The 24,107-nt window shown below is 46.5% G+C and overlaps 1 protein-coding gene across 1 annotated transcript in view; it reads right to left on the bottom strand.

The window, feature by feature from the left end:
* Positions 1-24,107, bottom strand: part of LOC148539149 (receptor-type tyrosine-protein phosphatase eta-like) — a 294,391-nt gene that overhangs the window by 9,381 nt on the left and 260,903 nt on the right. Inside the window, exons 32-34 of the mRNA XM_088451820.1 lie at positions 15,374-15,493; positions 4,897-5,060; positions 3,918-4,053 (exon numbers count right to left, since the gene is read on the bottom strand). Of these exons, the coding sequence (XP_088307946.1) occupies positions 3,918-4,053; positions 4,897-5,060; positions 15,374-15,493 (420 nt within the window). The remainder of the gene's footprint in view (positions 1-3,917; positions 4,054-4,896; positions 5,061-15,373; positions 15,494-24,107) is intronic.

Below are 24,107 nucleotides of genomic sequence, written 5' to 3'. Positions count from 1 at the left end.
GTAACAGATCCTCTATAAATAAACAAAGTAGCAAATTTAATTACAAGTGTATCGATGTGATTGTGTATACACCACTAGATGGCGCTGTTGTTCTAATTACATTCCTGGAAGTGTATAGGAAAGATTCCCGGACTGCACACCTTGAATATATATATATATATATATATATATATATATATATATATATATATAATGGGAGGTGCTACCTGTTGAGACCAATTGCAGGCACAGAAACAGACAAATCACAGGTGCACAACTCCAAATTACTAATTGTATATCAATGCAATAAAATGGTGGGTAGGCCCATAACCTTGGCCATGATTGTGCTAAAAACCTCTATTGATTGCAAAATTTTATTGCATTGATATATAATTAGAAATTTGGAGTTGTGCACCTGTGATTTGTCTGTTTACATTCCTGGAAGTGCCTGAAATAAAACAGCACCTTGCTTGTGATAAATAGATTATGCTTTGGGTGCTGACTATGCTCTAATACAGACGATATATTTGGGCATATATATTATTAGTGTGTGTATGTAACACATAACAGTTAGCATCCAAATGGAGTTTATTTGGTATTACACCCAGCACTGCACTGATCACATAAATTAATCAGTAATTTAATGTTATGGATATATTAGAGCCCACACAAGTTTCTGAATAATGATCTTTATATCAAATCAGGGGTCATTAACGTACTGTATGTAAAAAAATTTCTTTGAAAAAATTCAATAGAAAAGAAATGCTAAAAATGACAAAGCTAAATTCAAAACTCCCACCCCCGTGGCCAAGCATTTTTTACGATTCCATGAAGGGAACCCAAAGGGCTTACAAGCTTTTTTATTTCAGGTGCTGTTTTATTTCAGGCACTTCCAGGAATGTAAACAGACAAATCACAGGTGCACAACTCCAAATTTCTAATTATATATCAATGCAATAAAATTTTGCAATCAATGGAGGTTTTTAGTATAATCATGGCCAAGGTTATGGGCCTACCCACAATTTTATTGCATTGATATATAATTAGTAATTTGGAGTTGTGCACCTGAGATTTGTCTGTTTTTGTGCCTGCAATTAGTCTCATCAGGTAGCATCTCCCATTATATATATATATTTAGGGTGTGCAGTCCAGAAATCCTTCCCATATACTCCATTTAATGTGCTTTATTGCACATCTGAGGGAAAGGAGACACCCTCAGTCTGGATTAGCACCCCTACCTTATTGGTTTAAAAGCATGGAGTCTTGTAATGAATATGCACACTGGTATTAGGCACAATTCTAGGTAAGTCCTACAAGTTTTATATACTGTAGTGCAACTTTGGTTCATTTTTTGGGGCGTGGGTCCCCCTGGATTGGCTTTGTTGATCTGTTTCAGGGCACCGCATTATAACACATTTTTCTTTTAGAATGCATTTTAACCCCTCACTGTTTGTTTATTATATATGTACCTCACTTTTTATTTTCATTCTTTATATGCAGCAGTAGCTGCTCCTAACTATCTCTTTACACTGCACTTTTCTTACTATGGTGGTGCCCTGGAGCAGCTTAGCTGGGCTAGTTTGGGGGTGTCCTGAGCTCTGGATTTGAACCCTAGTATGTTAGGGACCTACCCTACAGAGGTTACCTGGATATGGTGGGTAGGCCCATAACCTTGGCCAAGATTATGCTAAAAACCTCTATTGATTGCTAAATTTTATTCCATTGATATATTATTAATAATTTGGAGTTGTGCACCTGAGATTTGTCTGTTTTTGTGCCTGCAATTAGTCTCATGAGGTAGCACCTCCCATTATATATATATTTAGGGTGTGCAGTCCAGAAATCCTTCCCATATACGCTGTTTTATTTCAGCCACTTCCATGAATGTAACTGAACCATAGTGATAATTAGAACAACAGCGCCATCTAGTGGTGTATACACAATCACATCGATACACTTGCGATTAAACTTGCTACTTTGTTTATTTATAGAGGAACTGTTATTGTATCAGTAGGAGATACAACCAGTTTCCTTACTATACAAAATGATAGTGGTGTATATATCAATTTAATAAGAACCCATTTTAGGTTCATAGGGTTAACTAGATGCCGAATACCAGTGTGGCTAAAAGATGACCGACTAATTAATTTATTTATATAACAATTCAAATAGAGACACAAGACACAATCATCATTTATTTAATATATTTTTAATTCACAACTTAATTGTTTTCATTATATTTCACTTTATGAAAGTTTTTTTATTTGAAATACAATTAATAAAAGCTAAATTATATTATTATCAAACAGTGCGCCAACAAAGAGGACATTTCTTTTTCTTTCTTTTGTTCACACTGTCTCAGTCACTGACAGAGCGGTGGCTGTGGCTGGCTACACCAGTGCCGCGGCCGCCACGGAGACTTCACACAGGCAGCCATGCACTATATAGCACAATACACAACACCATTTATGGACGGTACACGGCACCCTCCAGTGGCTGGCGCCCCAAGGCAGCTGCCTAATGCTGCCTAATGGTGGCGCTGGCCCTGTACGTAACTGTTAGTTAATAAACTGTTCTTTGTTAATGCGCTCCCCATTTTTTTTTTTTTAAATGGACCATGGAAGGTGACAGCTCTTACCTTGCTTCAGTCACTGGTATGAAACAGTATATTTCCTGGGATTTGGAATTTACTATCACCTATTTATTCAAACGTATTGTTCAGTCATTGTTCCTATTATAGATCTTACTAGAAATGGGAGAATGCTATTAGGAAGTCTGGGAAGCATCATCCATGCAGCCTCCTTTGTACACTATGGAACATATCCAATTTTGTGCACCTCGCGCCCAATTTTTGATCACCGCGAGTACGCACGCTCCCGAGATGTGTAGTTTCCATTAAAAAAAATTGTCACACATTTTTGTTTTGCTTGTAAAATCCTGCGGGGGAGAAAAAAAGACATTGCACGGAACACAGGGCACTCGCCGATGTATTTGGGCCGCTCCTGGTCTCTCACTCTCCCTGTCAGGAGGGGGCTTGTGGAATATGTATTTCCTGGCTGCTGCTGACTCCGACACACGGGGGGGGGGTGAGGGGGTCACACACACTCACCAGGGGTCACACACACTCACACGATCTCACATACATGTGAGTCAGGGCCTTCAGCTTCCCTAGTAATGCAGTGGTGTTACCACATTATTTGGTGATTTGCCATCTCCGAGTCACTGCTGGAATGGAGAGCGGGATGGTCATTTCCAATAGCCAAGATAAGGTGGTCATGTACAGTGCATCCGGAAAGTATTCACAGCACTTCACTTTTTCCACATTGTTATGATACAGCCTTATTCCAAAATGGAATAAATTCATTTTTGTCCTCAAAATTCTACACACAATACCCCATAATGACAAAGTGTAAAAAATTTTTTTTGAGATTTTTGCAAATTCAATAAAAAACCCCCCGAATTTATTCAATTTTGGAATAAGGCTGTAACATAACAAAATGTGGAAAAAGTGAAACGTTGTGAATACTTTTTGGATGCACAGTAAAATGGATGCCAACAGACCTGTCAGTAACCATTGGCTGAATCTCCTAGTTCCTTTTTGGTATGTACTAAGGATGCTACACTGAAATCATGTATAAATGATGGATATCTTTTCTGGTGACTGTCTCGGTGCTCTGCTCGTCCTCCTACAGCTAAGCAGATCTTACAGCACTGCCGTCTTGGGCCGTTGGCGCTGAAATTGTCAGTATCAGCCCTTGAAGCTGCGTTTTTATACTCGGGAGCCAGATGTCTGTCCCCTGGGTATAGGAGCTGGGTAGAAGCCGTTATCTCACCAGGAAAGCGGGAGCTACTGTATTCTAATCTGCATCAGTCACCATGGGACACTTTTATGTTACAGTCTCTAAAACTATTTCATTGATTGGATTTCAGGAACCTACCTCAGTTTGCACCATTAATCCTCGATGCATCCGTAGGTCATGTACAGCTGCATACACATCGACCTTATCTTCCGCTTCAATTTGCTTCATGATGCGATCGAGTGCCATCAAAGTGCCCGTTCTGCCCACTCCAGCGCTGTGGAGAAATCAGTCTTGTATTAGCAGAGATTATGCATAGAAATTAAACATGCGTGTCCGTTTTCTGTCTAAAATGTCTTTAAACACTTTCCGGAACTTGCTTTAGCAACTAGAATATGTTAGGGGGAAATCGTCTTGGGATTCGTTCATTGAGAACATGTGACAAAGCCTATGATGTCACTTACCCTATATGTCTCTGTATTAAGAGCATTTGTTCATTGAGAACATGTGACAAAGCCTATGATGTCACTTACCCTATATGTCTCTGGATTAAGGGCATTTGTTCATTGAGAACATGTGACAAAGCCTATGATGTCACTTACCCTATATGTCTCTGTATTAAGAGCATTTGTTCATTGAGAACATGTGACAAAGCCTATGATGTCACTTACCCTATATGTCTCTGGATTAAGGGCATTTGTTCATTGAGAACATGTGACAAAGCCTATGATGTCACTTACTATATATGTCTCTGTATTAAGAGCATTTGTTCATTGAGAACATGTGACAAAGCCTATGATGTCACTTACCCTATATGTCTCTGGATTAAGGGCACAGGGGAGATTACATTTCCAAGTCTGTGGCTACTAGAGCTGTTACTAACCATGACCCCAAATCCTTCATAGCTCAAGTAAAGATCACTGTCTGTCAATGCCCAAAGTGTACGGGTACGTTTTTCACCATTAGGTGGTATATAAGGGCCCTTACAAAATGTTGCTTCTAGAGCCCACAAATGTCTGTATGTTTAGGTCACGCCTTGTGTGAATCTAACCCTACTAACCATTATATATTTAATATGTGAGAGCTCGGCAGGAGCCAGCATGCACTGCACATACAGTACCTGCAGTGAATCAGTATAGGTGAACTTGGCGGGCAGGATCTTGCTGTATATTCACGGAGTAAATTCCTGAACTGTATCAGGTCGTTGGTCGCCTTGGGCACGCCATGATCCGGCCAGGCAGTAAAATGGAAGTGGCGTACTTGTGTAGACTTCCTGCTCTGCATCTGAGACAGTGAGAGGAAGACACCGTTAGCCTGGTGGGGCAGCATGTAAGGTTCACCCCTCAGGAGCTAGGGCTTTGTGTTCCTGTAAAGCACATATTTTGTTTGCTAGCTGTATAGAGCATCACAACCATCTGACAGACTGACAGCCGTGTCTTTCACATTGCAAACCACTAAATAAAACTTTTTAACATTACAGGACATACCCTGACGACAGCCATATTTAAAACTAAGCCAATAGTCTTGAAAATACAATCCATTAACTTTTTTCCTACATATAATATGTTTTTTGGATACTTGGGCAGCCTGTAAAATAGACAAACACACTGTGTGTAGCAGACCGGTACACGTTACAGTAAAAGTGCATGGGTAGCGTAAATATTTTTGTAGTTGGTGATTTTAATCACAGACAATGATGAAAGGTCCCAGGAGCTGACTCCCCAGATCAGCGCTACAGTTTGTAGATGAGAACTTTACAACAGAGACTTAGGGGTATATTTACTAAAGTGCGGGATTTTTGAAGTGGCATACCTCCTAACTGTTCCGCATTCAGCAGGACAGTCCCGTTTTTTTGGGACTGTCCCGCTATCCCACCCGGGGGCCGCAGTGTTCCGCGGTGGGGGGGAAGTTCGGGGAAGCATACATATGTATACCTATGCAGAGCAGCGGGTATGAAGAGCGAGAATAGATGCTGTGCGCACAGCATCTATTCATAGTACTGGGGAAAGCCCAGGGGCAGCCCAACATCTCGGATATGCTGGGCACGCCTCTTACTGATGTAATTGGGGGTGTGCCACTAGGCCACGCCCCTTCTCAGGAACGTGCGCACTGAGGGCGCGCGGATGTCCCGATTGGAGCTCTTCAAATGTTGGGAGGTATGAAGTGGAGATATTGCCCATAGCAACCAATCGGATTCTAGCTGTTATCTTCTATAAGGTGCTAGATAACTATTAAGTAGAATCCGATTGGTTGCTATGGGCGTCACTTTTAAAAACCTGCACTTTAGTAAAATATATATATGGGTTGGCGCCAGCGGTCAAAATACCGACAGCGGCATTCCAACAGCCAGAATCCTGAGGCCTGCAGGCAAGTTCCCCTACCCTAACCCAAGCCGAATACTTACCGTCGGGATTGTGGAGCCGGGATCCCGACCACATGTTTACTGTACCAAAGACTTTATATGTATATATATCAGTAAAAATTCCTGCTAATTAATCAGCACATTCCTTGAGCACCCAGAATATCGTCTATAATGGGTGCAGGGCAGTATCCTCTATAATGGGTGCAGGGTGTATCCTCTATAATGGGGGCAGGGTGTATCCTCTATAATGGGGGCAGGGTGTATCCTCTATAATGGGGGCAGGGTGTATCCTGTATAATGGGTGCAGGGCAGTATCCTCTATAATGGGGGCAGGGTGTATCCTCTATAATGGGTGCAGGGCAGTATCCTCTATAATGGGGGCAGGGTGTATCCTCTATAATGGGGGCAGGGTGTATCCTCTATAATGGGGGCAGGGTGTATCCTCTATAATGGGGGCAGGGTGTATCCTCTATAATGGGGGCAGGGTGTATCCTCTATAATGGGTGCAGGGCAGTATCCTCTATAATGGGGGCAGGGTGTATCCTCTATAATGGGTGCAGGGCAGTATCCTCTATAATGGGGGCAGGGTGTATCCTCTATAATGGGTGCAGGGCAGTATCCTCTATAATGGGGGCAGGGTGTATCCTCTATAATGGGGGCAGGGTGTATCCTCTATAATGGGGGCAGGGTGTATCCTCTATAATGGGGGCAGGGTGTATCCTCTATAATGGGGGCAGGGTGTATCCTCTATAATGGGTGCAGGGCAGTATCCTCTATAATGGGTGCAGGGCAGTATCCTCTATAATGGGTGCAGGGCAGTATCCTCTATAATGGGGGTAGGGTGTATCCTCTATAATGGGTGCAGGGTGTATCCTCTATAATGGGTGCAGGGTGTATCCTCTAAAATGGGGGCAGGGTGTATCCTCTATAATGGGTGCAGGGTGTATCCTCTATAATGGGTGCAGGGTGTATCCTCTAAAATGGGGGCAGGGTGTATCCTCTATAATGGGGGCAGGGTGTATCCTCTATAATGGGGGCAGGGTATATCCTCTATAATGGGGGCAGGGTGTATCCTTTATAATGGGTGCAGGGCAGTATCCTCTATAATAGGTGCAGGGTGTATCCTCTATAATGGGGGCAGGGTGTATCCTCTATAATGGGTGCAGGGTGTATCCTCTATAATGGGGGCAGGGCAGTATCCTCTATAATGGGGGCAGGGTGTATCCTCTATAATGGGGGAGGGTGTATCCTCTATAATGGGGGAGGGTGTATCCTCTATAATGGGGGCAGGGTGTATCCTCTATAATGGGTGCAGGGTGTATCCTCTATAATGGGGGCAGGGTGTATCCTCTATAATGGGGGCAGGGCAGTATCCTCTATAATGGGTGCAGGGTGTATCCTCTATAATGGGTGCAGGGTGCATCCTCTATAATGGGTGCAGGGTGCATCCTCTATAATGGGTGCAGGGTGTATCCTCTATAATGGGGGCAGGGTGTATCCTCTATAATGGGGGCAGGGCAGTATCCTCTATAATGGGGGCAGGGTGTATCCTCTATAATGGGGGCAGGGTGTATCCTCTATAATGGGGGCAGGGCAGTATCCTCTATAATGGGGGCAGGGTGTATCCTCTATAATGGAGGCAGGGTGTATCCTCTATAATGGGGGCAGGGTGTATCCTCTATAATGGGGGCAGGGTGTATCCTCTATAATGGGGGCAGGGTGTATCCTCTATAATGGGGGCAGGGTGTATCCTCTATAATGGGGGCAGGGTGTATACTCTATAATGGGTGCAGGGTGTATCCTCTATAATGGGGGAAGGGTGTATCCTCTGTAATGGGGGAAGGGTGTATCCTCTATAATGGGTGCAGGGCAGTATCCTCTATAATGGGTGCAGGGTGTATCCTCTATAATGGGTGCAGGGTGTATCCTCTATAATGGGGGCAGGGTGTATCCTCTATAATGGGGGCAGGGTGTATCCTCTATAATGGGGGTAGGGTGTATCCTCTATAATGGGTGCAGGGTGTATCCTCTATAATGGGTGCAGGGTGTATCCTCTAAAATGGGGGCAGGGTGTATCCTCTATAATGGGTGCAGGGTGTATCCTCTATAATGGGTGCAGGGTATATCCTCTATAATGGGGGCAGGGTGTATCCTCTATAATGGGGGCAGGGTGTATCCTCTATAATGGGGGAGGGTGTATCCTCTATAATGGGGGAGGGTGTATCCTCTATAATGGGGGCAGGGTGTATCCTTTATAATGGGTGCAGGGCAGTATCCTCTATAATAGGTGCAGGGTGTATCCTCTATAATGGGGGCAGGGTGTATCCTCTATAATGGGTGCAGGGTGTATCCTCTATAATGGGGGCAGGGCAGTATCCTCTATAATGGGGGCAGGGTGTATGCTCTATAATGGGGGAGGGTGTATCCTCTATAATGGGGGAGGGTGTATCCTCTATAATGGGGGCAGGGTGTATCCTCTATAATGGGTGCAGGGTGTATCCTCTATAATGGGGGCAGGGTGTATCCTCTATAATGGGGGCAGGGCAGTATCCTCTATAATGGGTGCAGGGTGTATCCTCTATAATGGGTGCAGGGTGCATCCTCTATAATGGGTGCAGGGTGTATCCTCTATAATGGGTGCAGGGTGTATCCTCTATAATGGGGGCAGGGTGTATCCTCTATAATGGGGGCAGGGCAGTATCCTCTATAATGGGGGCAGGGTGTATCCTCTATAATGGGGGCAGGGTGTATCCTCTATAATGGGGGCAGGGCAGTATCCTCTATAATGGGGGCAGGGTGTATCCTCTATAATGGAGGCAGGGTGTATCCTCTATAATGGGGGCAGGGTGTATCCTCTATAATGGGGGCAGGGTGTATCCTCTATAATGGGGGCAGGGTGTATCCTCTATAATGGGGGCAGGGTGTATCCTCTATAATGGGGGCAGGGTGTATACTCTATAATGGGTGCAGGGTGTATCCTCTATAATGGGGGAAGGGTGTATCCTCTGTAATGGGGGAAGGGTGTATCCTCTATAATGGGTGCAGGGCAGTATCCTCTATAATGGGTGCAGGGTGTATCCTCTATAATGGGTGCAGGGTGTATCCTCTATAATGGGGGCAGGGTGTATCCTCTATAATGGGGGCAGGGTGTATCCTCTATAATGGGGGTAGGGTGTATCCTCTATAATGGGTGCAGGGTGTATCCTCTATAATGGGTGCAGGGTGTATCCTCTAAAATGGGGGCAGGGTGTATCCTCTATAATGGGTGCAGGGTGTATCCTCTATAATGGGTGCAGGGTATATCCTCTATAATGGGGGCAGGGTGTATCCTCTATAATGGGGGCAGGGTGTATCCTCTATAATGGGTGCAGGGCAGTATTCTCTATAATAGGTGCAGGGTGTATCCTCTATAATGGGGGCAGGGTGTATCCTCTATAATGGGGGCAGGGTGTATCCTCTATAATGGGGGCAGGGCAGTATCCTCTATAGTGGGGGCAGGGTGTATCCTCTATAATTGGTGCATGGCAGTATCCTCTATAATGGGGGCAGGGCAGTATCCTCTATAATGGGGGCAGGGTGTATCCTCTATAATGGGTGCAGGGTGTATCCTCTATAATGGGTGCAGGGTGTATCCTCTATATGGGGGCAGGGTGTATCCTCTATAATGGGGGCAGGGTGTGTCCTCTATAATGGGGGCAGGGTGTGTCCTCTATAATGGGGGCAGGGTGTATCCTCTATAATGGGGGCAGGGTGTATCCTCTACAATGGGTGCAGGGCAATATCCTCTACAATGGGGGCAGGGCAGTATCCTCTATAATGGGTGCAGGGTGTATCCTCTATAATGGGTGCAGGGTGTATCCTCTATAATGGGTGCAGGGCAGTATCCTCTATAATGGGGGCAGAGCGTATCCTCTATAATGGGGGCAGGGTGTATCCTCTATAACGGGTGCAGGGTGTATCCTCTATAATGGGGGCAGGGCAGTATCCTCTATAATGGGTGCAGGGTGTATCCTCTATAATGGGGGCACCGTGTGTGGTTACAGGGTGGCCCACAACACATATCCTGCACCCACTCACTAAACGTACCATCTGCAGTGACTGCCTCCCACTCAGGAGAAATCTATGGGAAAATGGCAATGGCACAATAGTAAAACCAGCTGAAAAATGGCGCCAGGCCACACTGTGCATGCGGCGGCACAAGGGGGCCACTCGTACACTGGACACAGACCCTCTCCCCTCATAAGACACCCCCGCATTGGGCCTGGTGCTCTTGTGGCATTTACTCTATTCAGTGGCGTAACTATAAATTTTGCTCCCCTATGCCAAAAAAGTTTCAGGCGCCCCCCCCCCCCCCGCCCAAAGATCAAACACACCCAAAGACTACGTTTAAGGTGTGTGGTTACATGATACAGCAACGTGCCTTACACATTATGACACACTAAGTAATGCCACTTATAACACAGTGTGCCACACCGGAATGCCCCTTACAACACATTATGCCACACCGGAGTGCCCCTTACAACACATTATGCCACACAGCAATGCCCCTTACACATCCCACACAATAATGCCACATATAACACATAATGACATACAGTAAAGCGCTTATAACAAATTTATGCCATGCTGTAATGCCCCTATTTCACATTATGCCACACTGTAATGCCACATACAACAGATTATGCCACATACAACACATTATGCCACACAGTAATGCCCCTTACACATATGCCACACAGTAATGCCCCTAATAGCACATTGTGCACACAGTAATGCCAAATACACATTATGCCAAACAGTAATGCCCATTACATCCCACCCTGACAGATCTACTTCACCAACCCTCCTTTCTGCTCCTGCCAGTCCGTCACCTCAGATCAAGACAGGTTGCACAGTTTTTATGTCCGTATAGAACCAGATTATTGGGAACATAGTTTATAACCTGTAAACTGTGTATTAAATTAGTGCCCCTTATACAGTGCCCCCTGTAGTTGTGCCCCAAAATGCAATGCCCCCTATACTAGTGCCCCTTATGCAATGCCCCCTGTAGTAGTGCCCCTTATGCAATGCCCCCTGTAGTAGTGCCCCTTTTGCAATGTCCCCTGAAGTAGTGCCCATTATGCAATGTCCCTGTAGTAGTGCCCATTATGCAATGTCCCCTGTAGTAGTGCCCATTATGCAATGCCCCTGTAGTAGTGCCCATTATGCAATGTCCCCGTAGTAGTGCCCATTATGCAATGTCCCCTGTAGTAGTGCCCCTTATGCAATGTCCCCTGTAGTAGTGCCCATTATGCAATGCCCCCTGTAGTAGTGCCCCTTATGCAATGCCCCCTGTAGTAGTGCCCATTATGCAATGTCCCCTGTAGTAGTGCCCATTATGCAATGCCCCCTGTAGTAGTGCCCCTTATGCAATGCCCCCTGTAGTAGTGCCCCTTATGCAATGCTTCCTGTAGTAGTGCCCATTATGCAGGGCCCCCTGTAGTAGTGCCCATTATGCAGGGTCCCCTGTAGTGCCCCTTCTAGTAGTTAGCCGCCTGTAGTTAGCCCCCTGTAGTGCCCCTTCTAGTAGTTAGCCGCCTGTAGTTAGCCCCCTGTAGTTAGCCCCCTGTAGTGCCCCTTCTAGTAGTTAGCCCCCTGTAGTTAGCCCCCTGTAGTGCCCCTTCTAGTAGTTAGCCCCCTGTAGTTAGCCCCCTGTAGTTGCTCCCCCCCTCCGCGCGCACACAAACAAACAAACACACACAAAAGAAAAAAACACAAACACTTACCTTTATCCCCGCTCCAGTGCTGCTGCCGTCCATACCCCGGCGTCCGCTCCTCGGCACTATGGGAGTGACGTCATTAAGTCACTCCCATAGTGCTCTGCGGGACCCGGAAGACAGAGCTCACTCCTGAGCTCCGTCCCCGGCGTCCGCTCCTCGGCACTATGGGAGTGGTCATGACGTCGCTCCCATAGTGCCCTGCGGGACCCGGAAGACGGAGGGAGCTCCGTCCTCCGGCCGCCGCCGGGGGTTTGCATAGGAGCCGGGCGCCCGCTGGTAACACACTCAGCGGGTGCCCGGCAGATGGAGGGTGCAGGGGGTGCGATCGCACCCCCTGCACCCTCCGTAGTTACTACTACCCTTCCTGGTACCTGACCCTACCTTCCCCCCCTAGTGCCTAAACCTAACCTCCCCCTCCTCCCCGCAACCTAAACCTAACACTCCCCCTCCTCCCTGCAACCTTCCAGGTACCAGGAAGGGAGGGTTAGGGTTTGGCGTAGGGATAGGGGGAGGGTTAGCATACCGAACAACAACTGTAGGTATGCTAACCCTGTCGGGATGTGGGAGTCGGGATTCTGACTGCCTGGATCCCGAGCGCTGGCATCCCGTACCCAACCTGCATAGAGAGGATCGTTCCTTGTTACCTTTGTGCATGAAAGCCAAAGCATGCCGATGCCTAGACAATAGCCAAGGCCGAACTTAAAGTAAAGGGTTAAAAATAGGAATATTCTGCAAAACTAGAGGAATATTTTCATAATAATAAACATTTGAGGCCTTTGTGGCAGGGGACCCGATCCATCCCTGGTTATAGGTGTAAACTCTCCTGTGCTTGTAGAGGAAGACAGGGAGAATATAACACTATGGCCCGTATACAATTTGAAGCGTTAAGTCCGGATCCGCGTTAAGTTTCCGCCGATGACGTCATTATCGCCTGTTTTGGTTTTACCCCGTATTCAATTTGAAAGACTTTCCGCCTAGGCGGAAAGTCAATGCAATGTAATAGGCGGTAAAGTTTTGCCTATGAATGGTAGGCGGAAAAAAGTGCAGAATTGGGGTTTGGTGGTGCAACATTGCGGGAACCCCCGTGCAGCCTTCAGACAGTCCCCCAAAGGTGATCTGTGTCAATTTTTTTTTAAAAACAACTTAAGGACCCCCCAAAAATTGAGTTTGAAAAAGGGGTGAAAAAAAAATGTTGGAGTACAAACTTAAAAACTAGCTAACTTGACTCTGGGGGGTCCTCAAGTATGCCCCAAGTGTTTTTTTGACTGCAGGTGCTTGCGGCAGGTGGATTTGTCATGATTTTTCAACTTTAAATATGCTGACCCCCATTTTCAAGTACCCCAAGTTTGCTGGGATAAGTTATTTTCTGGAAAAAATACTCCTAAATACTATTCTGCATCAGGTATAGAAAAACGCTATTTAGCAGCTATTGAGCCCATTTAAAAACACCAAATTCCTTCAGCAAGCCAAATCGGGGGGTACCATAGTGAACCCCCATGTCAGAGCATCATTTGGGGGGTGTCAGGCTGATTTCCCTAAAACTGACAGTACTTTCCGCTTGTTAAAGTATCGCCGGGTCCCATTTACGCGTACTTTCAAATTGAATACGGGGTAAAACGTGCAACCTAAACCTAACCTCTCCTTCCTCCCCGCTAGTACCTAAACCTAACCTCCCCCTCCTCCCTGCAACCTAAACCTAACCTCCCCCTCCTCCCTGCAACCTAAACCTAACCTCCCCCTCCTCCCTGCAACCTAAACCTAACCTCCCCCTCCTCCCTGCAACCTAAACCTAACCTCCCCCTCCTCCCCGCAACCTAAACCTAACCTCCCCCTCCTCCCCGCAACCTAAACCTAACACTCCCCCTCCTCCCTGCAACCTAACCTCCCCCTCCTCCCCACAACCTAAACCTAACCTCCCCCTCCTCCCCTAGTGTCTAAACCTAACCTCCCCCTCCTCCCCACAACCTAAGCATCCCGGCCGCTTCCCGTCTATGCATCTGTGGTTCATCATTAGGGAATATTAGTTCTCGACTCTCTACACTACAATTAATATAGAGAACAGTGGATGGAAATGATGTGGCATTCATACTAATTTCCCCAATCAGGGAGAGCGGGGAGACAGGACGTTGTAGCTAGAGGAACGCAGCGCTCAGTATAATAACGTAGGGAGAGTACTGTGACGGAAGTCATTAGTGCTAAACATAGTAAGGGAAATAGAAGGTGCATCGGACACATTGGGCCTGATACTGAGTAGGACACAGTCGCATCTGCGACGTAACCACTTACCTGACAATTTTTCTTCTAAAAAACGCTCAAATTCTTTTTTTTTTTCTCCAATGGTGAATTAGGTGAAGAGCGTGCATTTTACCGTAACCAAAACGATTTAATAAAAAAAAATAAAAAAAATAAAAAAATTTGTCAAAAAAAATAATAGTTTTTTCAAACATCAGACCAGGTACACACTAGGGGGCTGAGGAGGGTTCATTTACTTTTCCCCAGCGGCTGCTAATCTCTTCAACTGCTGAGTGGGGGGTCCTGCAGTGATCGGCAGCACGACAGACACTGGGGGAGGGTGCAGGGAAGCGGAAAGTCCCTCTAGGAGCAGCAGCTGCGTTAAGCTTCTCTTCCTGCAGCCGCCCCCACACTGTGCATCGTTTGCGACCAGATCAGATAACGGACAGCCTATGTAACATTATTATGTAACATTTTCGATTCCTCACCATTGGTGACCTGCTGTCTTATGTAAACGCAATAATACATTTGTTGAAAAAAAAATTTTTTTTAATTTAAAAAGTTAAAATAGTAATTTTTATGACAAAATTATAATTAAATGGTAAAAAAAAAATTGTACAAACAAATGCATCAAGCTGATCGCAACCAATGTTGGGATAATTCACCATCGCTCCTACGAACGCTAACGCACAGTCTGCTTTATTTCTGCTGTAATTTTTAATTGATTTAGTAAAATAAATGTATGGATGATGTGCCATTTGCAGTTTACATAAACGGATTGATTTGCGATTGTGCCTTGCAGTAGGAGTGACATATTACCTTCTGCTTTACACACCTGTGACAGAGACAACACTGGAGAGTCACTATAAACCAGACCCAGAATGGTCCTATGGTGCCTGTTATACGCAGGCTTTTCTGTGGTACAGTATCTCACTGCATACTATTGGATGGCTTCTCATGCCAGCACTTAATATTGTACACAACAGTGTGTCAACCGTAGGCTGCTGATGGCAGTTACTGTACATTTCTACACCCATGTTATACAGATGGAGCAGCCTTTAGTGTGGCATTGTCTGATCCCGCTCGCCATATAGATATCACCATCTCTACTTTCCTATTGAAGTGAGAGGATGTAGCGGTGCAGTACCAGCACGATCTTTCAGCACGTTCACATAAAGGCAGTTGTGGAATTGACACTAAAGTCTGCTCCATCGGCACATCCAAAACAGAGTTCGAAAACTCACATCTGTCACTGTGAAGTCTCTGGTTGTCCAGTCTGGCAGAACACGCTCATTGGTCATAGCCACTGATAAGTTCCCATAAGTCCTGCTGCTTTTTGAGGGCCAATATTCTTCACATTTTACCTGTAACAAAAATTGTCATGTAAATGAACAGTCACTGTAGGTATAATTATTTAAGGCAGGGGTGAGGAACCTTTTTCTGCCGAGGGCCATTTTGATATATATACCATTATTCGCGGGCCCAGAGCAGGCCACGCCCCCTCCATGTGATATCACACAGGGGTGGGGCCACAATCGCCGGTGATTACAACAATGCCCGGAGCATCCTGAGGATGCTCCAGGGAACTGTAGGGGCAGCGATGTGACCGCCTGATGCGTCCTAAGGATGCCCCAGACGGCACTGCTGCATAGATTCTGGCTGCAGGGGGACATTCTAGGCACCCTTCTAGCCAGATGAGGCTAGCAAACAAAAGCTCTAAGGGCCAGACCAAATTATTCCGAGGGCCTTATACGGCCCCCGGGCCTGAGGTTCCCCATCCCTGACTTAAGGTATAAACAAAGCCCACATACAGTAGACAGAACAGTTCTTGTGGGCAGTACATAGATTCTGTGATGACGTTCTGAGACTACTTGTATTCTAATTGTATGTTGGAGACTGTTCTTGAAAAAAGTCTGTTTAGGGCCCAAACATCATTCGCTATCATTGCAACGTAACAATAAATTGACTTGGAGACATTAATGCAGTAAAACTTTGAATGCCTGGTGTGTGCCTTCTCGTTGATGAACACATATGCGCCCTCATTCAGAGCCACTCGCTAGCGGCAGTACGCTCGTTCCAAGCGATGTTCGCACATCTGCGCATGCGTATGGTTTTTAGTACGCATGCGCGAACCAGTCAGTGCGGCTGAAAATCGTTGGTACGCAATATAGCGAGTGCCTGCTATTTTGAGTGACAGAATGAGGCGTATGTGGGTGGTAACAGGGGAAGGTGCTTGAAAACGGGGAGGGGAGATCAGAACGCAGGCGTGCTTAAAGGTCAAAACGGGCGTTTAACGGGAGTGCATAATTAATATAGCAGCGTCATTGACCACGTCAATTGTTTTTTTTTTAACTCAGAACTGCTCGCAAAATAGCGGTTGAAAAAACCAACCACAAGAATAGCGAGCAGTTCATACGCTGGTCGATGTACTCGATTAATCTAATAAATAGCGGACATGACGTATGGTGCGAGCGGCCAGGGGGCGTTTTTAACAAAAAAACGAGCGTATGTTTTGCTCGCTCGTTCAGACTTAGAGGTGTGAACAGACTGCAATGTGCGAACGGATCATTTGAATAGCCACCCCTTGTTTTTGAACGAACTAATGCAAATAGCGAACGGCTCTGAATGAGGGCCATGGTGTATTGTATTGAGAGTGATACCACCAACATGATTGGACACGCTAGAACACATGACTATGCAACGACCACACACCTCAGGCCTGATCTACTTCCTACTGTAATCGGGATCTCATCACAAAACAACAGCTGTTACACTCCACATGTGTAAACAATAAAATCTCTCACAGAGACACTGCTCACAGAAAAGTAGCTAATCACTACCTCACTGACAGACACACGCATCACTGCCTCCCTGACAGACATACACATCACTGCCTCACTGACAGACATACACATCACTGCCTCACTGACAGACATACACATCACTGCCTCACTGACAGACATACACATCACTGCCTCACTGACATACACATCACTGCCTCCCTGACATACACATCACTGCCTCCCTGACAGACACACACATCACTGCCTCACTGACAGGCATACACATCACTGCCTCACTGACAGGCATACACATCACTGCCTCACTGACAGACACGCACCTCACTGCCTCACTGACAGACATACACATCACTGCCTCACTGACAGACGCGCACATCACTGACACATACATCACTGCCTCACTGACAGACATGCACATCACTGCCACACAGACAGAAACACACATCACTGCCTCCCTGACAGACATACACATCACTGCTTCACTGACATACACATCACTGCCTCACTGACAGACATACACATCACTGCCTCACTGGCGGACATAAATATCACTGCCTCACTGACATACACATCACTGCCTCACTTTCAGACACACACATCACTGCCTCACTGACATACACATCACTGCCTCACTGACAGACATACAAATCAATGCCTCACTGACAGACATACACATCACTAGCTCCCTGACAGGAATACACATCACAGCCTCACTGACATACACACACATCACTGCCTCACTGACATACATACACATCACTGCCTCACTGACATACACATCACTGCCTCACTGACATACACACACATCACTGCCTCACTGACATACACACACATCACTGCCTCACTGACATACACACACATCACTGCCTCACTGACAGACATACACATAACTGCCTCACTGACAGACATACACATAACTGCCTCACTGACAGACATACACATCACTGCCTCACTGACATACACATCACTGCCTCACTGACAAACACATCACTGCCTCACTGACATACACATCACTGCCTCACTGACATACACACATCACTGCCTTACTGACAGACACACACATCACTGCCTCACTGACATACACACACATCACTGCCTCACTGACAAACACACACATCACTGCCTCACTGACAGAAATACACATCACTGCCTCACTGACATACACATCACTGCCTAACTGACATACACATCACTGCCTCCCTGACAGACACACACATCACTGCCTCACTGACAGGCATACACATCACTGCCTCACTGACAGCCATACACATCACTGCCTCACTGACAGACACGCACATCACTGCTTCACTGACAGACACACACATCACTGACACATACATCACTGCCTCACTGACAGACATGCACATCACTGCCTCACAGACAGAAACACACATCACTGCCTCCCTGACAGACATACACATCACTGCTTCACTGACATACACATCACTGCCTCACTGACAGACATACACATCACTGCCTCACTGGCGGACATACATATCACTGCCTCACTGACATACACATCACTGCCTCACTTTCAGACACACACATCACTGCCTCACTGACATACACATCACTGCCTCACTGACAGACATACAAATCACTGCCTCACTGACAGACATACACATCACTGCCTCCCTGACATACACACACATCACTGCCTCACTGACAGACATACACATCACTGTATCACTGACAGGAATACACATCACTGCCTCACTGACATACACACACATCACTGCCTCACTGACATACATACACATCACTGCCTCACTGACATACACACACATCACTGCCTCACTGACAAACACACACATCACTGCCTCACTGACATACACACACATCACTGCCTCACTGACATACACACACATAACTGCCTCACTGACAGACATACACATCACTGCCTCACTGACAGACATACACATAACTGCCTCACTGACAGACATACACATAACTGCCTCACTGACAGACATACACATCACTGCCTCACTGACATACACATCACTGCCTCACTGACATACACACACATCACTGTCTCACTGACAGACATACACAGCACTGCCTCACTGACAGACATACACATCACTGCCTTACTGACAGACATACATATCACTGCCTCACTGACATACATATACATCAGTGCCTCACTGACATACATATACATCAGTGCCTCACTGACATACACATCACTGCCTCACTGACAGACATACACATCACTGCCTCCTTAACAGATACACATCACTGCCTCGCTGACATACACACCACTGCCTCACTGACACACACACACATCACTGCCTCACTGACATACACACACCACTGCCTCACTGACATACACACACATCACTGCCTCACTGACAGACATACACATAACTGCCTCACTGACAGACATACACATCACTGCCTCACTGACATACACACACATCACTGCCTCACTGACAGACATATACATCACTGCCTCACTGACAGACATACATATCACTGCCTCACTGACATACATACACATCACTGCCTCACTGACATACATATCACTGCCTCACTGACATACATATCACTGCCTCCCTGACAGATATACACATCACTGCCTCACTGACATACACATCACTGCCTCACTGACAGCAGCACATCACTGCCTCACAGACATACACATCACTGCCTCACTGACAGCAGCACATCACTGCCTCACTGATATACACATCACTGCCTCACTGACAGACATGCACATCACTGCCTCACTGACATACATAAACATCACTACCTCACTGACAGAAACACACATCACTGCCTCACTGACATACACATCACTGCCACACTGACATACACATCACTGCCTCACTGACATACACATCACTGCCTCACTGACATACACACACATCACTGCCTCAATGACATACATACACATCACTGCCTCACTGACATGACTATGCAACGACCACACACCTCAGGCCTGATCTACTTCCTACTGTAATCGGGATCTCATCACAAAACAACAGCTGTTACACTCCACATGTGTAAACAATAAAATCTCTCACAGAGACACTGCTCACAGAAAAGTAGCTAATCACTACCTCACTGACAGACACACGCATCACTGCCTCCCTGACAGACATACACATCACTGCCTCACTGACAGACATACACATCACTGCCTCACTGACAGACATACACATCACTGCCTCACTGACAGACATACACATCACTGCCTCACTGACATACACATCACTGCCTCCCTGACATACACATCACTGCCTCCCTGACAGACACACACATCACTGCCTCACTGACAGGCATACACATCACTGCCTCACTGACAGCCATACACCTCACTGCCTCACTGACAGACACGCACCTCACTGCCTCACTGACAGACATACACATCACTGCCTCACTGACAGACGCGCACATCACTGACACATACATCACTGCCTTACTGACAGACATGCACATCAATGCCTCACAGACAGAAACACACATCACTGCCTCCCTGACAGACATACACATCACTGCTTCACTGACATACACATCACTGCCTCACTGACAGACATACACATCACTGCCTCACTGGCGGACATACATATCACTGCCTCACTTTCAGACACACACATCACTGCCTCACTGACATACACATCACTGCCTCACTGACAGACATACAAATCACTGACATACACATCACTGCCTCACTGACAGACATACACATCACTGCCTCACTGGCGGACATACATATCACTGCCTCACTGACATACACATCACTGCCTCACTTTCAGACACACACATCACTGCCTCACTGACATACACATCACTGCCTCACTGACAGACATACAAATCACTGCCTCACTGACAGACATACACATCACTGCCTCCCTGACATACACACACATCACTGCCTCACTGACAGACATACACATCACTGCCTCACTGACAGGAATACACATCACAGCCTCACTGACATACACACACATCACTGCCTCACTGACAGACACATCACTGCCTCACTGACATACACACACATCACTGCCTCACTGACATACACACACATCACTGCCTCACTGACATACACACACATAACTGCCTCACTGACAGACATACACATAACTGCCTCACTGACAGACATACACATCACTGCCTCACTGACATACACATCACTGCCTCACTGACATACACACATCACTGCCTTACTGACAGACACACACATCACTGCCTAACTGACATACACACACATCACTGCCTCACTGACAAACACTCACATCACTGCCTCACTGACAGAAATACACATCACTGCCACACTGACAGACACACACATCACTGCCTCACTGACAGACACGCACATCACTGACACATACATCACTGCCTCACTGACAGACATGCACATCACTGCCTCACAGACAGAAACACACATCACTGCCTCCCTGACAGACATACACATCACTGCTTCACTGACATACACATCACTGCCTCACTGACAGACATACACATCACTGCCTCACTGGCGGACATACATATCACTGCCTCACTGACATACACATCACTGCCTCACTTTCAGACACACACATCACTGCCTCACTGACAGACATACAAATCACTGCCTCACTGACAGACATACACATCACTGCCTCCCTGACATACACACACATCACTGCCTCACTGACAGACATACACATCACTGTATCAAAGACAGGAATACACATCACTGCCTCACTGACATACACACACATCACTGCCTCACTGACATACATACACATCACTGCCTCACTGACATACACATCACTGCCTCACTGGCAAACACACACATCACTGCCTCCCTGACATACACACACATCACTGCCTCACTGACATACACACACATAACTGCCTTCCTGACAGACATACACATAACTGCCTCACTGACATACACATCACTGCCTCACTGACATACACACACAACACTGTCTCACTGACAGACATACACAGCACTGCCTCACTGACAGACATACACATCACTGCCTTACTGACAGACATACATATCACTGCCTCACTGACATACATATACATCACTGCCTCACTGACATACACATCACTGCCTCACTGACAGACATACACATCACTGCCTCCCTGACAGATACACATCACTGCCTCGCTGACATACACACCACTGCCTCACTGACACACACACACATCACTGCCTCACTGACATACACACACCACTGCCTCACTGACATACACACACATCACTGCCTCACTGACAGACATACACATAACTGCCTCACTGACAGACATACACATCACTGCCTCACTGACATACACACACATCACTGCCTCACTGACAGACACACACATCACTGCCTCACTGACAGACATACACATCACTGCCTCACTGACAGACATATACATCACTGCCTCACTGACAGACATACATATCACTGCCTCACTGACATACATACACATCACTGCCTCACTGACATACATATCACTGCCTCACTGACATACATATCACTGCCTCCCTGACAGATATACACATCACTGCCTCACTGACATACACATCACTGCCTCACTGACAGCAGCACATCACTGCCTCACAGACATACACATCACTGCCTCACTGACAGCAGCACATCACTGCCTCACTGATATACACATCACTGCCTCACTGACAGACATGCACATCACTGCCTCACTGACATACATACACAACACTGCCTCACTTGCAGACATACACATCAATGCCTCACTAACAGACATAAACATCACTACCTCACTGACAGAAACACACATCACTGCCTCACTGACATACACATCACTGCCACACTGACATACACATCACTGCCTCACTGACAGACATACACATCACTGCCTCACTGACATACATACATATCACTGCCTCACTGACATACATACACATCACTGCCACACTGACATACACATCACTGCCTCACTGACATACACATCACTGCCACACTGACATACACATCACTGCCTCACTGACAGACATACACATCACCGCCTCACTGACAGCAGCACATCACTGCCTCACTGACAGCAGCACATCACTGCCTCACTGACAGACATACACATCACTGCCACACTGACAGACACACACATCACTGCCTCACTGACAGACACGCACATCACTGACACATACATCACTGCCTCACTGACAGACATGCACATCACTGCCTCACAGACAGAAACACACATCACTGCCTCCCTGACAGACATACACATCACTGCTTCACTGACATACACATCACTGCCTCACTGACAGACATACACATCACTGCCTCACTGGCGGACATACATATCACTGCCTCACTGACATACACATCACTGCCTCACTTTCAGACACACACATCACTGCCTCACTGACAGACATACAAATCACTGCCTCACTGACAGACATACACATCACTGCCTCCCTGACATACACACACATCACTGCCTCACTGACAGGAATACACATCACAGCCTCACTGACATACACACACATCACTGCCTCACTGACAGACACATCACTGCCTCACTGACATACACACACATCACTGCCTCACTGACATACACACACATCACTGCCTCACTGACATACACACACATAACTGCCTCACTGACAGACATACACATAACTGCCTCACTGACAGACATACACATCACTGCCTCACTGACATACACATTACTGCTTCACTGACGTACACATCACTGCCTCACTGACATACACACACATCACTGTCTCACTGACAGACACACACATTACTGCCTCACTGACATACACACACATCACTGCCTCACTGACAGACATACACATCACTGCTTCACTGACAGACATACACATCACTGCCTTACTGACAGACATACATATCACTGCCTCACTGACATACATATACATCAGTGCCTCACTGACATACACATCACTGCCTCACTGACAGACATACACATCTCTGCCTCCCTGACAGATACACATCACTGCCTCACTGACATACACATCACTGCCTCACTGACACACACACACATCACTGCCTCACTGACATACACACACATCACTGCCTCACTGACATACACACACATCATTGTCTCACTGACACACACACACATCACTGCCTCACTGACAGACATACACATCACTGCCTCACTGACAGACATACATATCACTGCCTCACTGACATACATACACATCACTGCCTCACTGACATACATATCACTGCCTCACTGACATACA

Source organism: Taudactylus pleione, unplaced genomic scaffold (assembly GCF_031769625.1).
Source record: "Taudactylus pleione unplaced genomic scaffold, aTauple2 ptg000027l, whole genome shotgun sequence".
In the NCBI taxonomy this organism is placed as follows: Eukaryota; Metazoa; Chordata; class Amphibia; order Anura; family Myobatrachidae; genus Taudactylus; species Taudactylus pleione.
The sequence above is the reverse complement of the archived record's forward strand: the minus strand, read 5'-3'. Positions and strand labels throughout refer to the sequence as shown.